A 13,963-nucleotide genomic window follows, 5' to 3' on the forward strand; every position below is an offset into this window, starting at 1 on the left:
TTTCTAAAGTCATACCCAGAGCTGTCTGATCTGCTGGTAAAAGTTCGCCGCCTGTCTGCACATTTTCGAAAGTCACCTACTGCTTCAGCCGGCCTTGCCGGCTATCAGCGCCGTTTGCATCTTCCGGCTCACAGACTGGTGTGTGATGTCCCCACGCGTTGGAATTCAACTCTGCACATGTTGGTCAGGATATGTGAGCAGAAGAGGGCAGTTGTTGAGTACCTGCATCACCTAAGCCGTCGGGAAATGGGTCAAACTCCACACATAACACCTGAGGAGTGGAGATGGATGTCCGACCTATGTACCATCCTCCAAAACTTTGAAGACTCCACCAAGATGGTGAGTGGTGATGACGCCATTATTAGCGTCACCATACCGCTTCTCTGCCTTCTAAAACGGTCTCTGCTCAAAAACAAACATGATGCATTGCAGGCGGAGCGCGATGAGTTGGAGCAAGAAACAGTAGTGGGTGTGGGTGATAACACACAGCCCAGCCTCGTCTCATCACAACGTGCAGTGGAGGACTATGATGAGGAGGAGGATGAAGACATGGAGCAACCCTCCGGCCAAATTGAGGATATGACATGCACACCAGTCATATCCTCGGTTCAGCGTGGCTGGCCAGAGGACAGGGTAGATGAGGAGGAGGAGGAGCAGCATGTTCAGTCATCGTGTTGGTCAAGATACTGAAGTACTGGCTGTTAAGAGTCTGGCGCACATGGCTGACTTTATGGTAAGCTGCCTGTCTCGTGACCCTCGCGTTAAGAACATCTTGGCCGACAATCATTACTGGTTGGTAACACTGTTAGACCCACGCTACAAGGAGAACTTTATGTCTCTTATTCCCGAGGCGGAGAGGTCAGCCAAAATGCAGCAGTTCCGGAAGGCCATAGTCACGGAAGTAGGCAAAGCATTCCCCTCACAAAACGCTAGCGGCATAGGTCAGGAATCAGTGGACAACCAAGGCGTACAGCCGAGAGGGGCACAAGTCCAATCCGCCAGAGGTAGGGGAACAGTCTTTAAGATGTGGGACAGTTTTCTCAGCCCCTCATGTACCACAGCCCCTGAGGTGTGGGGTAGTGCCACAAGAAATCCTAAGTTTGCCCAGATGCTCAAGGAGTACCTTGCAGATCGAACAACTGTACTCCGACATTCCTCTGTGCCTTACAATTATTGGGTATCCAAGGTGGACACGTGGCATGAATTGGCTCTCTATGCCTTGGAAGTCCTGGCCTGCCCTGCCGCTAGCGTTTTGTCAGAGCATGTTTTTAGTGCCGCAGGTGGAATCATTACAGATAAACGCACCCGCCTGTCAACTGAAAATGCTGACAGGCTGACTCTGATCAAGATGAACAAGGGTTGGATTGGGCCAGACTTCAACACACCACCAGCAAATGAGAGCGGAATTTAAAGTTTGTAACGGGAATTTGCCATGTACCTCCACTCACCCATGGGTACACACTTCTGGACTTTGGATAATCGCTGGACTGCTCCTTCTTCTCCTCATGCGCCACCATGATGACCGTTACAATAGTTAGGCCTTTGTTTCAGGTATACCCCCAGTGGTAAATTTTTTCGCCCATTCTTTCAGAATGGACATTACAACGACAGGAGACCCGCTCCTTTGCAATGGGAACAATGTTTTGAGGCCCTCATGCACGTCTCTATCCAGGGACAACGTGGAGCCTCCCAATTTTTGGCTGCCCTGCCAAAGGGCTATACTACAATAGACCCACTTCCTTACAATGGGCACTTCAGGTTTACAGGCCCTCATGCACGTCTCTATCCAGGGACAACGTGGAGCCTCCCAATTTTTGGCTGCCCTGCCAAAGGGCTATACTACAATAGACCCACTTCCTTACAATGGGCACTTCAGGTTTACAGGCCCTCATGCACGTCTCTATCCAGGGACAACGTGGAGCCTCCCAATTTTTGGCTGCCCTGCCAAAGGGCTATACTACAATAGATCCACTTCCTTACAATGGGCACTTCAGGTTTACAGGCCCTCATGCACGTCTCTATCCAGGGACAATGTGGAGCCTCCCAATTTTTGGCTGCACTGCCAAAGGGCTATACTACAATAGACCCACTTCCTTACAATGGGCACTTCAGGTTTACAAGCCATCATGCACGTCTCTATCCAGGGACAACATGGAGCCTCCCAATTTTTGGCTGCCCTGCCAAAGGGCTATACTACAATAGACCCACTTCCTTACAATGGGCACTTCAGGTTTACAGGCCCTCATGCACGTCTCTATCCAGGGACAACGTGGAGCCTCCCAATTTTTGGCTGCCCTGCCAAAGGGCTATACTACAATAGACCCACTTCCTTACAATGGGCACTTCAGGCTTACAGTCCCTCATGCACGTCTCTATCCAGGGACAACGTGGAGCCTCCCAATTTTTGGCTGCCCTGCCAAAGGGCTATACTACAATAGACCCACTTCCTTACAATGGGCACTTCAGGTTTACAGGCCCTCATGCACGTCTCTATCCAGGGACAACGTGGAGCCTCCCAATTTTTGGCTGCCCTGCCAAAGGGCTATACTACAATAGACCCACTTCCTTACAATGGGCACTTCAGGTTTACAGGCCCTCATGCACGTCTCTATCCAGGGACAACGTGGAGCCTCCCAATTTTCGGCTACCCTGCCAAAGGGCTATACTACAATAGACCCACTTCCTTACAATGGGCACTTCAGGTTTACAGGCCCTCATGCACGTCTCTATCCAGGGACAACGTAGAGCCTCCCAATTTTTGGCTGCCCTGCCAAAGGGCTATACTACAATAGACCCACTTCCTTACAATGGGCACTTCAGGTTTACAGGCCCTCATGCACGTCTCTATCCAGGGACAATGTGAAGCCTTCCAATTTTTGGCTGCCCTGCCAAAGGGCTATACTACAATAGACCCACTTCCTTACAATGGGCACTTCAGGTTTACAGGCCCTCATGCACGTCTCTATCCAGGGACAACGTGGAGCCTCCCAATTTTTGGCTGCCCTGCCAAAGGGCTATACTACAATAGACCCACTTCCTCAAAATGGGCACATTAGACTCAAGAGGCCTTCATGTACGTCTCTTCTCAGGGACATCGAAGTGCCACACAATGTTTTCACGTAAAATCTTTCATGTAATCTCCAAAAGTAACATACACCAGCTCTATCTCTCTATTGGGTATGTGCCCTTAACATTTCCGCCATGAAAATTCATTTTGGTGTCATTTTGGAAGGTTTTCTGGTGAGTCCGTAAAAATGGCGTAAAACGCGGACAAAATTGTTCACAGCAGTGACTTTTGAGTGATAAATGCTTCAAGGGGTCTTCCCCATGCTGTTGCCATGTCATTTGAGCACTCTTCTGAGACTTTTGTGACATTTTTAGGGTTTCTACATGCTGCCGGGGGTCATTTCATAAAAATACTCGGGTCTCCCATAGGATAACATTGGGCTCGGTGCTCGGGCCGAGTACACGAGTATCTTGGGATGCTCGGCCCGAGCCTCGAGCACCCGAGCTTTTTAGTTCTCGCTCATCACTAGTTCTATTTAATAATATGAACTATATTTTTTCTGCACATGTTTCATTAATCTGGTGAATATATGTACTAATACTAAGCACTTTATAATTATTGTTGTTTATTTATCGACACAGTCATCTACTTATCTTTATAAACTAGTTCATACAATTAATTTGAATTTAACATTGAAATATTTATTGCCTGCTTTAATATTAATGCTAACTGCTTATATATAAAGCCATATACTATTAAACTAACAGATCACTGATATAAAAGATATATATTATTAAAATATTCTAACGAAAATTAATTTATATTTGTATTTAATATATATTCTTTCAATCGTTTTTAACTCATCTCTGTGTCTCTGGTTGTAATATTGTGGAACTCTATTGGAAATTTTATAATTGTTTGTTAAAAATCTTTTTAATGATATTTGAAATAAAAATTATTTTTAATAATTTATTGCTTTCTATGGCTTCTTTGGTTTGGGAAATTAATTTTAACCAAACCATAGTGTATTACCCTAAAATCTTGTTTGCTTTAGCAGCTGCTGCCTGACATTGAGTGCTGCTGCTCAGCTTATTTGTAATGAGAATACCCAAGTCCTTCTCCTGTTCTGTAGTCCTGAATATTTTTTCAGGTGGATTCCAGCAGTGGAGAGGAAGACATTTTTTGTTTGCCTAGGGCACTACTTGTTACAATAAAGAAAACTGAATAAAGTAATGCCATGCTAATGAGTAGAAGTGTCTGCACTTACCTTCAATGGTAGTTTCAATAAAAACACTTTTTTTTTTAGATATTTTGATTACCTCCTCCTACCTATACAGGATTATTGCCATTTCCTAAGAGCAAGCATATGTGAAGAAAACGTAGCCAATAAATCCAAGATTTTTGGTTAAACTTTATTGATTATAGCTAATAAACAACCACACAATTAATTAGTAAAATGTACAAACATTAAAAAGTGCACTATTACATCCGTAACCAGAGCAGTGTTAGAAATAGGTACTAATTTTGGAAGGAATCGGTGTGCCCAGCTAACGACACACACTTCCTCAGTGCATCCCTATTCTCCAACCCTTAGTGTAGTGCTTCACTCCCTAGTACAACAAAAAATGTCCTAGAAGATTAAAAAAAGTGACAATTTTAGTGAATGAAACTTTTATCCTTGTGAAAATTCTGAATTGCCGAAGTGACATCGATAATATCCAAGTCATAGTGAGTTACGAGCTGACAAATATATACCACAGTGACTTTATTTGCTACTAAATACAGTGCATCATTATTGGCTCCTCGCTCCTTTATTACAAGAGCTATTGTTCCTATGAAACATTACGAGTTTGGAGGTGAAAAATGTAATAATTCTGTGAATAACAAAAAAAAAGACAAAAACCTGAAATAATAAAAACATAAAAAACAGCCCTTGGTTTGTGAGGCCACCAGTTCACGTGCGCACATTTTTGATGGGGAAGTATAAAATATTAAAGTGTTGCCATACAAAACAGTAAAACATAAAAAGCTATTAAAACACAAATACAAAGTTTATAATTTAATGTATCATTTTTACGCTATTTTTCTGTGGTCGGGACGTCTGGATAATTAGTTGAGCTATAGAAATCATGGAAGCCATTACAAGAGCACAGAATGAAATCCTTAGAGGGTTTGAGAAACCACAAAGAGAATTTCTGTGGCTACCTACTGGTGTTTCCTAAAAATCTCAAGTAGCTAACTGTGCTGTAAACATCTCAGCCATTGCTTATGAACAAATTGGTAGAAAGCCCTCCAACCATCTCTGCTGCCGGCAATTTTATTGTTTTACTCCGGTAATTTCTGATCTCCGGGCTGATTCCTTCTCTTGCCACACTAGATATCTTCATATTGCTTTGAGGTTGGACCTTCAGATGCAAAAAGCACATTTGTGTGTTAAACACTAAAGTTATTAGCTCTCCTGTTTTGGTGCTTGACTTTGCTCGTCCGTAGTTTTTTCACTAGGAGTTGTCTGTTCATTTTCGTCACCTTCTGCAATTAAGAAAGACACAAGTGAGTGATTAAAATCATGAACTTTTTAGCTTTTAATTAATTAAGTATGTGAAGGTTGTTAACGGTTCCAAACAGAAACCTGTTCCTTCTAAAAACAAAGAGCATTTTACTTGTACATATAATATATATAGGCATATACGCCTATCCTGGTGTTTCCTAACATGTTATATCTGCAGTGAGGCTGTGGAATACAAGACTGGAAGCAGCTCCCTCTTTTCATCAACGAGCAAGAAGTCACAGCATGGTCTCAAATCAGCAGTTTGAAGGCACTCGGTGAACACTTGGAGTCACCAGTTCGGTGAACCTTGCCACCTACTTGTTTGACATCTATATTGCCTTCAGGCCCCCTTCACACGTCTGTGAAAAAACACGCACGTGTGTTACGTCCATTTTACGGGTCCGTTTTCCGTTTTTGTGTCCTTTTTTTGTGTCCGTGTGCCATCTGTGTTAATGCCGCATGCTAGCCGTGTGTGCGTGTTGGTTGTCCGTTTATGCGTGAGTGAAAAAACTGACATGTGTATATGTTGTGCGTGTGAATTTATGCGTGTTTGTGATGCATAATGTCATAGATACACACCCGCTGACAGCAGACAGAGTCGCGCGTAGAGAATGAACTGGGGTGAACTTCACCCGACTTTATTGTCATACCATGGCTCTGTCTGTGTCGCGTCCTGATTAGCGGTCACCCGTGAAGGCCTCACCGGTGACCACTAATCCCCAGAGTGACTGAATGGAGTACCCCTCTCTCATACTCACCGTTCCCCGATCACCGGGGCGGCGCTGCACGGCTGTTCTCTAAACTCCGGCGGCTTTTCCTCTTTTGAAAAAGCCGGGCGCTCATTAAACAATCTCGTATTCCCTGCTTTCCCCACCCACCGGCGCCCATGATTGGTTGCAGTTAGACACGCCCCCACGCTGATTGACCGCTGTCTCACTGCAACCAATCACAGCCGCCGGGGGGCGGGACTATACTGTGCAGTGAAAAAATAAATAAATAATAAAAAAAAAACGACGTGCAGTCCCCCCCCATTTTGATACCAGCCAGGGTGGTCAATATAAAGGACTGGCACATGACTTATTTCTTCCAAAGACAATACTAAGGACCAGGGGGCATTCACTGCGAGTGGAAGAAAAGCGATTCTGACAGCTAAATAGGAAAGGGTTCTTTACAGTTAGAGCAGTCTGATTGTGGAATGCCCTACCACAAGAGGTAGTAATGGCAGATACTATAACAGCTTTCAAAAAAGGGCTGGATGATTTCCTCAGTACACACAACATTGTTGGTTATACAGTTAGGTCCAGAAATATTTGGACAGTGACACAAGTTTTGTTATTTTAGCTGTTTACAAAAACATATTCAGAAATACAATTATATATATAATATGGGCTGAAAGTGCACACTCCCAGCTGCAATATGAGAGTTTTCACATCCAAATCGGAGAAAGGGTTTAGGAATCATAGCTCTGTAATGCATAGCCTCCTCTTTTTCAAGGGACCAAAAGTAATTGGACAAGGGACTCTAAGGGCTGCAATTAACTCTGAAGGTGTCTCCCTTGTTAACCTGTAATCAATGAAGTAGTTAAAAGGTCTGGGGTTGATTACAGGTGTGTGGTTTTGCATTTGGAAGCTGTTGCTGTGACCAGACAACATGCGGTCTAAGGAACTCTCAATTGAGGTGAAGCAGAACATCCTGAGGCTGAAAAAAAAGAAAAAATCCATCAGAGAGATAGCAGACATGCTTTGGAGTAGCAAAATCAACAGTCGGGTACATTCTGAGAAAAAAGGAATTGACTGGTGAGCTTGGGAACTCAAAAAGGCCTGGGCGTCCACGGATGACAACAGTGGTGGATGATCGCCGCATACTTTCTTTGGTGAAGAAGAACCCGTTCACAACATCAACTGAAGTCCAGAACACTCTCAGTGAAGTAGGTGTATCTGTCTCTAAGTCAACAGTAAAGAGAAGACTCCATGAAAGTAAATACAAAGGGTTCACATCTAGATGCAAACCATTCATCAATTCCAAAAATAGACAGGCCAGAGTTAAATTTGCTGAAAAACACCTCATGAAGCCAGCTCAGTTCTGGAAAAGTATTCTATGGACAGATGAGACCAAGATCAACCTGTACCAGAATGATGGGAAGAAAAAAGTTTGGAGAAGGAAGGGAACGGCACATGATCCAAGGCACACCACATCCTCTGTAAAACATGGTGGAGGCAATGTGATGGCATGGGCATGCATGGCTTTCAATGGCACTGGGTCACTTGTGTTTATTGATGACATAACAGCAGACAAGAGTAGCCGGATGAATTCTGAAGTGTACCGGGATATACTTTCAGCCCAGATTCAGCCAAATGCCGCAAAGTTGATCGGACGGCGCTTCATAGTACAGATGGACAATGACCCCAAGCATACAGCCAAAGCTACCCAGGAGTTCATGAGTGCAAAAAAGTGGAACATTCTGCAATGGCCAAGTCAATCACCAGATCTTAACCCAATTGAGCATGCATTTCACTTGCTCAAATCCAGACTTAAGACGGAAAGACCCACAAACAAGCAAGACCTGAAGGCTGTGGCTGTAAAGGCCTGGCAAAGCATTAAGAAGGAGGAAACCCAGCGTTTGGTGATGTCCATGGGTTCCAGACTTAAGGCAGTGATTGCCTCCAAAGGATTCGCAACAAAATATTGAAAATAAAATTTATTTTTTGGGTTTGGTTTATTTGTCCAATTACTTTTGACCTCCTAAAATGTGGAGTGTTTGTAAAGAAATGTGTACAATTCCTACAATTTCTATCAGATATTTTTGTTCAAACCTTCAAATTAAACGTTACAATCTGCACTTGAATTCTGTTGTAGAGGTTTCATTTCAAATCCAATGTGGTGGCATGCAGAGCCCAACTCGCGAAAATTGTGTCACTGTCCAAATATTTCTGGACCTAACTGTAAATGACTTTGTGACCAAATGTAGAACTGGTGGAGGAAGGTTGAACTAGATGGACCTAGGTCTTTTTTCAACCTTAGTAACTATGTATATGTAACTAAGGGTAAAGTCACATGGCTGAAGGCTGGTATTCTCAGGATGGGGAGCTCCACGTTATGGGGAGCCCCCCAGCCTAACAATATCAGCCAGCAGCCGCCCAGAATGGCCGCATACAATAGATGCGACTGTTCTGGGACCCTACCCGGCTCTTCCCGATTGGCCCTGGTGCGTTGGCAATCGGGGTAATAAGGAGTTAATGGCAGCCCATAGCTGCCAATAAGTCCTAGATTAATCATGTCAGGCGTCTCCCCAAGATACCTTCCATGATTAACCTGTAAGTTACAGTAAATAAACACACACACCCGAACAATCCTTTATTAGAAATAAAAAACACTAACTAATTCCCTCGTCACCAATTTATTAACCCCAACAAACCCCTCCATGTCTGGCGTAATCCACGGACCTCCAGCGTCGCATCCAGCTCTGCTGCATGAAGGTGACAGGAGCTGCTGAAGACACCGCCGCTCCTGTCAGCTCCACGCAGCTAATGAAGGGAATAGCGTGATCTGCTGAGCTGTCACTGAGGTTAATCGTGGCGGTGGCCGCGGGTAACCTCAGTGACAGCTCAGCTGATTGCACTACTCACCTCAGTTGCTGCGTGGAGCTGACAGGAGCGGCGGTGTCTTCAGCAGCTCCTGTCACCTTCATGCAGCAGAGCTGGATGCGACGCTGGAGGTCCGTGGATTACACCAGACATGGAGGGGTTTTTCGGGCTTAATAAAGTGTTGAACGAGGGTATTTGTTAGTGTTTTTTATTTCTAATAAAGGATTGTTCGGGTGTGTGTGTTTATTTACTGTAACTTACAGGTTAATCATGGAAGGTATCTTGGGGAGACGCCTGACATGATTAATCTAGGACTTATTGGCAGCTATGGGCTGCCATTAACTCCTTATTACCCTGCTTGCCAACGCACCAGGGCCAATCGGGAAGAGCCGGGTAGGGTCCCAGAACAGTTGCATCTATTGTATGCGGCCATTCTGGGCGGCTGCTGGCTGATATTGTTAGGCTGGGGGGCTCCCCATAACGTGGAGCTCCCCATCCTGAGAATACCAGCCTTCAGCTGTGTGACTTTACCCTGGCTGGTATCAAAATGGGGGGGGGGACCGCACGTCGGTTTTTTTTATTATTTTTTTTTTTTTTCACTGCACATTATAGTCCCGCCCCCCGGCAGCTGTGATTCGTTCCAGTGAGACAGCGGTCAATCAGCGTGGGGGCGTGTCTAACTGCAACCAATCATAGGCGCTGGTGGGTGGGGAAATCAGGGAATACGAGATTGTTTAATGAGCGGCCGGCTTTTTCAAAAGAGGAAAAGCCGACTGCGTTTAGAGAACAGCCGTGCAGCGCCGCGCCGGTGATCGGGGAACGGTAAGTATGAGAGAGGGGGGAGACTGACCGACAGACAGCGAGAGAGGGACAGACAAGACAGAAAGAGACCGACAGAGAGACAGAGAGACCGACCAACGGACTGAGGGAGATTGACAGACATAGAGAGGAAAAGAAAGAATGCCCGACCGCTAGAAAAAAGCACAAAACATACACGGAGCATACAGACATGGATCCGTGTCACGTATTGTGCACACATAACCATTGACTTTCATGGTGTCCACGTGTGCGTGTTCCGTGCAGAAAACGGACATGCTTCCGTGCAAAATGGAAACACATACGGATCACGGACACGGACACACGGACATTATGAAATAACGCACGTGTGACCTCAAACATAGATTAACATTGGTGCATGTTTGTCCGTGTCTCCGATACATACGGAAATGGGCCAAACACGCACGTGTTTCATGGACGTGTGAAGAGGGCCTCAAAAAGTATTCACATACTGTGAACTTTTCCACATTTTTTCACGCTAGACCCACAAACTTAAATGTATTTTATTGGCATTTTATGTGATAATACAACAACACAAAGAAACAAGAATTGGTGCTGGAAATGATACATGGTTTTCTAAATATTTTGAAAAAATATCAATCTGGAAATTTTGACGTGCTTTTGTGTTTAGTCCCCTGTCATCTGGAACCCCTAAATAAAATTGTATGTGACCTTCAGAAGTCACCTAATTAGTAAATTGAGTCCATCATCTTAAAATGGAAGGATTATAGCAAAATTGCAAACCTACCAAGACATGGTCGTCCACCTAAATGACATTCTAAATAAGGAGAGCACTTATTAGAGAAGCAACCAAGAGGCTGATGGTTACTCTGGAGGAATTGCAAAGAAAAACAGCTCAGGTGGGAGAATCTGTCCACAGGACACTATTAGTCGTATACTCCACAAATCTGGCCTTTTAAGGAAGAGCGGCAAAAAGAAAGCCCTTTTTGAAAACAAGTCATAAGAAGTACTGTTTGCTGTTTGCAATTCGTCATGTAGGGCACACAGCTATCATGTGGAAGATGACACCAAAGAAGAACATTTCAGGCTAAATGCAAAACGCTATTTTATGGCTGAAAATTAACACTGCACATTACCATGAAAACCTATCCCCACCGTCAAACATGGTGGTGGCAGCATCATGATGGTGGGAGAGTTTTTCTTCAGCAGGAACAGGGAAGTTGTTCAGAGTTGATGGGAAGATGGTTGGAGCTAAATATAAAGCAATCCTGGGGGAAAACCTGTTAGAAGCTGCAAAGGGCTTGAGACAAGGGCATAGGTTCACTTCTTAGCAGGACAACGACCCTAAACATACAGCCATAGGTACAATAAAATTATTTAAATCAAAGCATCTTCATGTATGTTAATGGCCCAGTCAAAGTCCAGACCTAAATCCCATTAAGAATCTGTGGCAAGACTTGAAGATCACTGTTCACAGATGCATCCATCCAATCTTACTGAGCTAGAGCTATCGTGCAAAGAAGAAAGGGCAAAAATGTCAGCCTCTGGATGTGCAAGGCTGATAGGCTGAGGGCTGAATACAAATGAACATCTCAATTTTCATATTTATATTTTTAAAACCTTTTGGCTACATTCCCACAATTAGCTTTTGGTGAGTATTTTGACGCTGAGTCAACAATGCAGCGTCTTACAGTCCCAGCAGAGTGGATGGGATTTATAGAAATCTGAAACCCACTGTGCTTTTTTACTCAGCATAAAATGACCTGTTTCAATCCACAGGATGTGAATTTCTGTTGTGGTTTAGCTGGGTTTTCTGTGTACATTTTGACCATAGACTTGCAATAGATGCAGAAAATCTGCTGGTAAAAACCGCACATGCATTTTTCGTGTGTTTAACTGGCAAAACGCATCACAACCACGTATAATCTGCACATAAGTAAAGCAATGAAATTTTATAAAAGCCAAATACCAGGAAGTATTGAAAAGCAGCTTTATTTAAAACATGACACACCAACAAAAGACAAAAACTGAAGCGTCAAAAGCGCAATACGAACGCATGTTAAAAAAACGCAATTAAAAAATAAATGCAATTAACATAATTTACATAATAGGTGCTGAAAACAAGACCACTTCCTTTAAACTTTACAATTACTTGCTACTTAGTGTTTGTATATCACATAAAATTCCCATAAAATGCATATACGTTTGTGGCTGTAACGTGATAATGTGGAAAACTTTACAGTATATGAACACTTTATAGGCACTGTATCTCCATATCCTATTTTTTACAACTCTGGCTTTACAGCAGTCATAGGGCGGAGATGGAACAATTTGGAGGAAGATGCACTGAAAAGCTTGGCCATGCCAAGGGTGGACAGAGCGCCTGTTCTTGGTTTGAACAGCTATTTTTTACTGAGAGAATCCCTTGAAAGCACACCGGTCCTTTAACAGCAAACCTGTAGAAAAGCATGGAAGCATGGAATTTCTGCCCTAAATGTTAAAGTTGCTTTTTGGTGCACACAGAAGCACTGTTCCCTATAAAGTTCTGCCATTAACTTTTTTCCACTCTGTGTGTATAAATACACTTACCTACCACTGTCTTCTCCGGTATCAAGCACAGTTCTGCTCCTCTTCTGACCCTACATAGACTTACATTGTAAAAGCCACTTCTGGGTCAAACAGAGTGCAGTGTGACCCTGAGAATCTAAAGAGCTGGAATATCTTTCAGAAGATGAGCAGAGTGGTGCAGGAAACCAGAGAAGATGGTGGTCATTAAGTATATCATCACACAGACACAGTAGCAAATACAGAGCTGGCGTTAGGGGCGGGCAAACTGGGCATTTGTTCAGGGCCCGCACTCCCTTAGGAGCCCCTAGTGTTTGCAACAGAAGCTATACTGACAATAGCATTATCAGTGTAGATTCCAATGTTTGAGACTGCTCCAGGACCTTTGGTGACATGACAGTCATTTGACCAGTCATGTGACCGTGATGGTCCTATAGTAGATGCTAAATGCACGGGCTCCTTCCAGGTATGACGTAATTTGTCATGTGATGGGGGTGTGTTCAAAATGCAGCTGGATGAAGTCCACTTGGGCATGGAGTTGATTATAATAGCAGCGGTGGTCTGGGGGTAAGACCTTCAGATGTGTGGGGTGCAGGGGGAGAGAAGCATGATTATACAGGACAGGAAAAAACATTGTCACGCCCACTAACCAAGATGGTCACAGCTACTAACCAAGCTGGTCATACCCACTAACTTGTATACTGTCTTTATTTATAACAGGGAAAAGGGAAAGGGGAAACATAAAATGAGGTGTGGCAAGCATTGAAATTACTTATTTTACAATTTTTGTCATTTTTTAACAAACAATAGGCTTTAGATATAATTTGAAAGGCAACATTAAAAAAATAAATAAATAAAAATATACAACTCCAGGATTCCTAGCAACTATTACTATGCAAAAGAAACATACTGCAAATATAAGGCAAATTTTGCAAACAGTAAGAAAATTTAAACAACTAATATATGTAGAAAAAAAACAAACAAACAAGAGAATTACATCAAAGGTCATATATCTTAAGGGTTGGGTTAAATTTAAGAGACCACAGATACCACCTCTCAGCATATCTAGAAAAGTTACCTTCCTTCAGGGCTATGTTGTACTCATATATGTTGTGTAAGGAAACCCTATCTATAACTTCTTGTATTGAGGGGACATCTATTTCCTTCCATTTGGCTAGTAAAGATTTAATAACCAAAAGAATATGGCAAGTAATTTGTTTACACCGCTTTTTCAACTCCTACAAACCAATAGATAGGAGAACTAGCTCAGAGGTCAAATGAATTCTAACTGAGGTCACCGTATATATAAGATGTTCTGTGTCTTTCCATAGGGTACCCAACAAAGGACAACTCCAAAAAATATGGAAAAAAGAGCCAGTACAGCCACAACCCCTCCAACAAAGACTTGAATTAGAGGATGAGATGACATTCAATCTCTGAGGCGTATAATACCATCTACTA

General features: G+C 43.3%; 1 protein-coding gene across 2 annotated transcripts in view; it reads right to left on the reverse strand.

Moving 5' to 3' along the window:
• Window positions 1–4,400: 4,400 nt before the first annotated feature.
• Window positions 4,401–13,963, reverse strand: part of PKIA (cAMP-dependent protein kinase inhibitor alpha) — an 86,009-nt gene continuing 76,446 nt past the window's right edge. For both annotated transcript variants that reach the window (XM_075353155.1, XM_075353154.1), the window contains exon 3: window positions 4,401–5,536. In XM_075353155.1, the coding sequence (XP_075209270.1) occupies window positions 5,457–5,536 (80 nt within the window). In that variant the 3' untranslated portion in view covers window positions 4,401–5,456. The remainder of the gene's footprint in view (window positions 5,537–13,963) is intronic.

Source organism: Anomaloglossus baeobatrachus, chromosome 6 (genome assembly GCF_048569485.1).
Source record: "Anomaloglossus baeobatrachus isolate aAnoBae1 chromosome 6, aAnoBae1.hap1, whole genome shotgun sequence".
In the NCBI taxonomy this organism is placed as follows: domain Eukaryota; kingdom Metazoa; phylum Chordata; class Amphibia; order Anura; family Aromobatidae; genus Anomaloglossus; species Anomaloglossus baeobatrachus.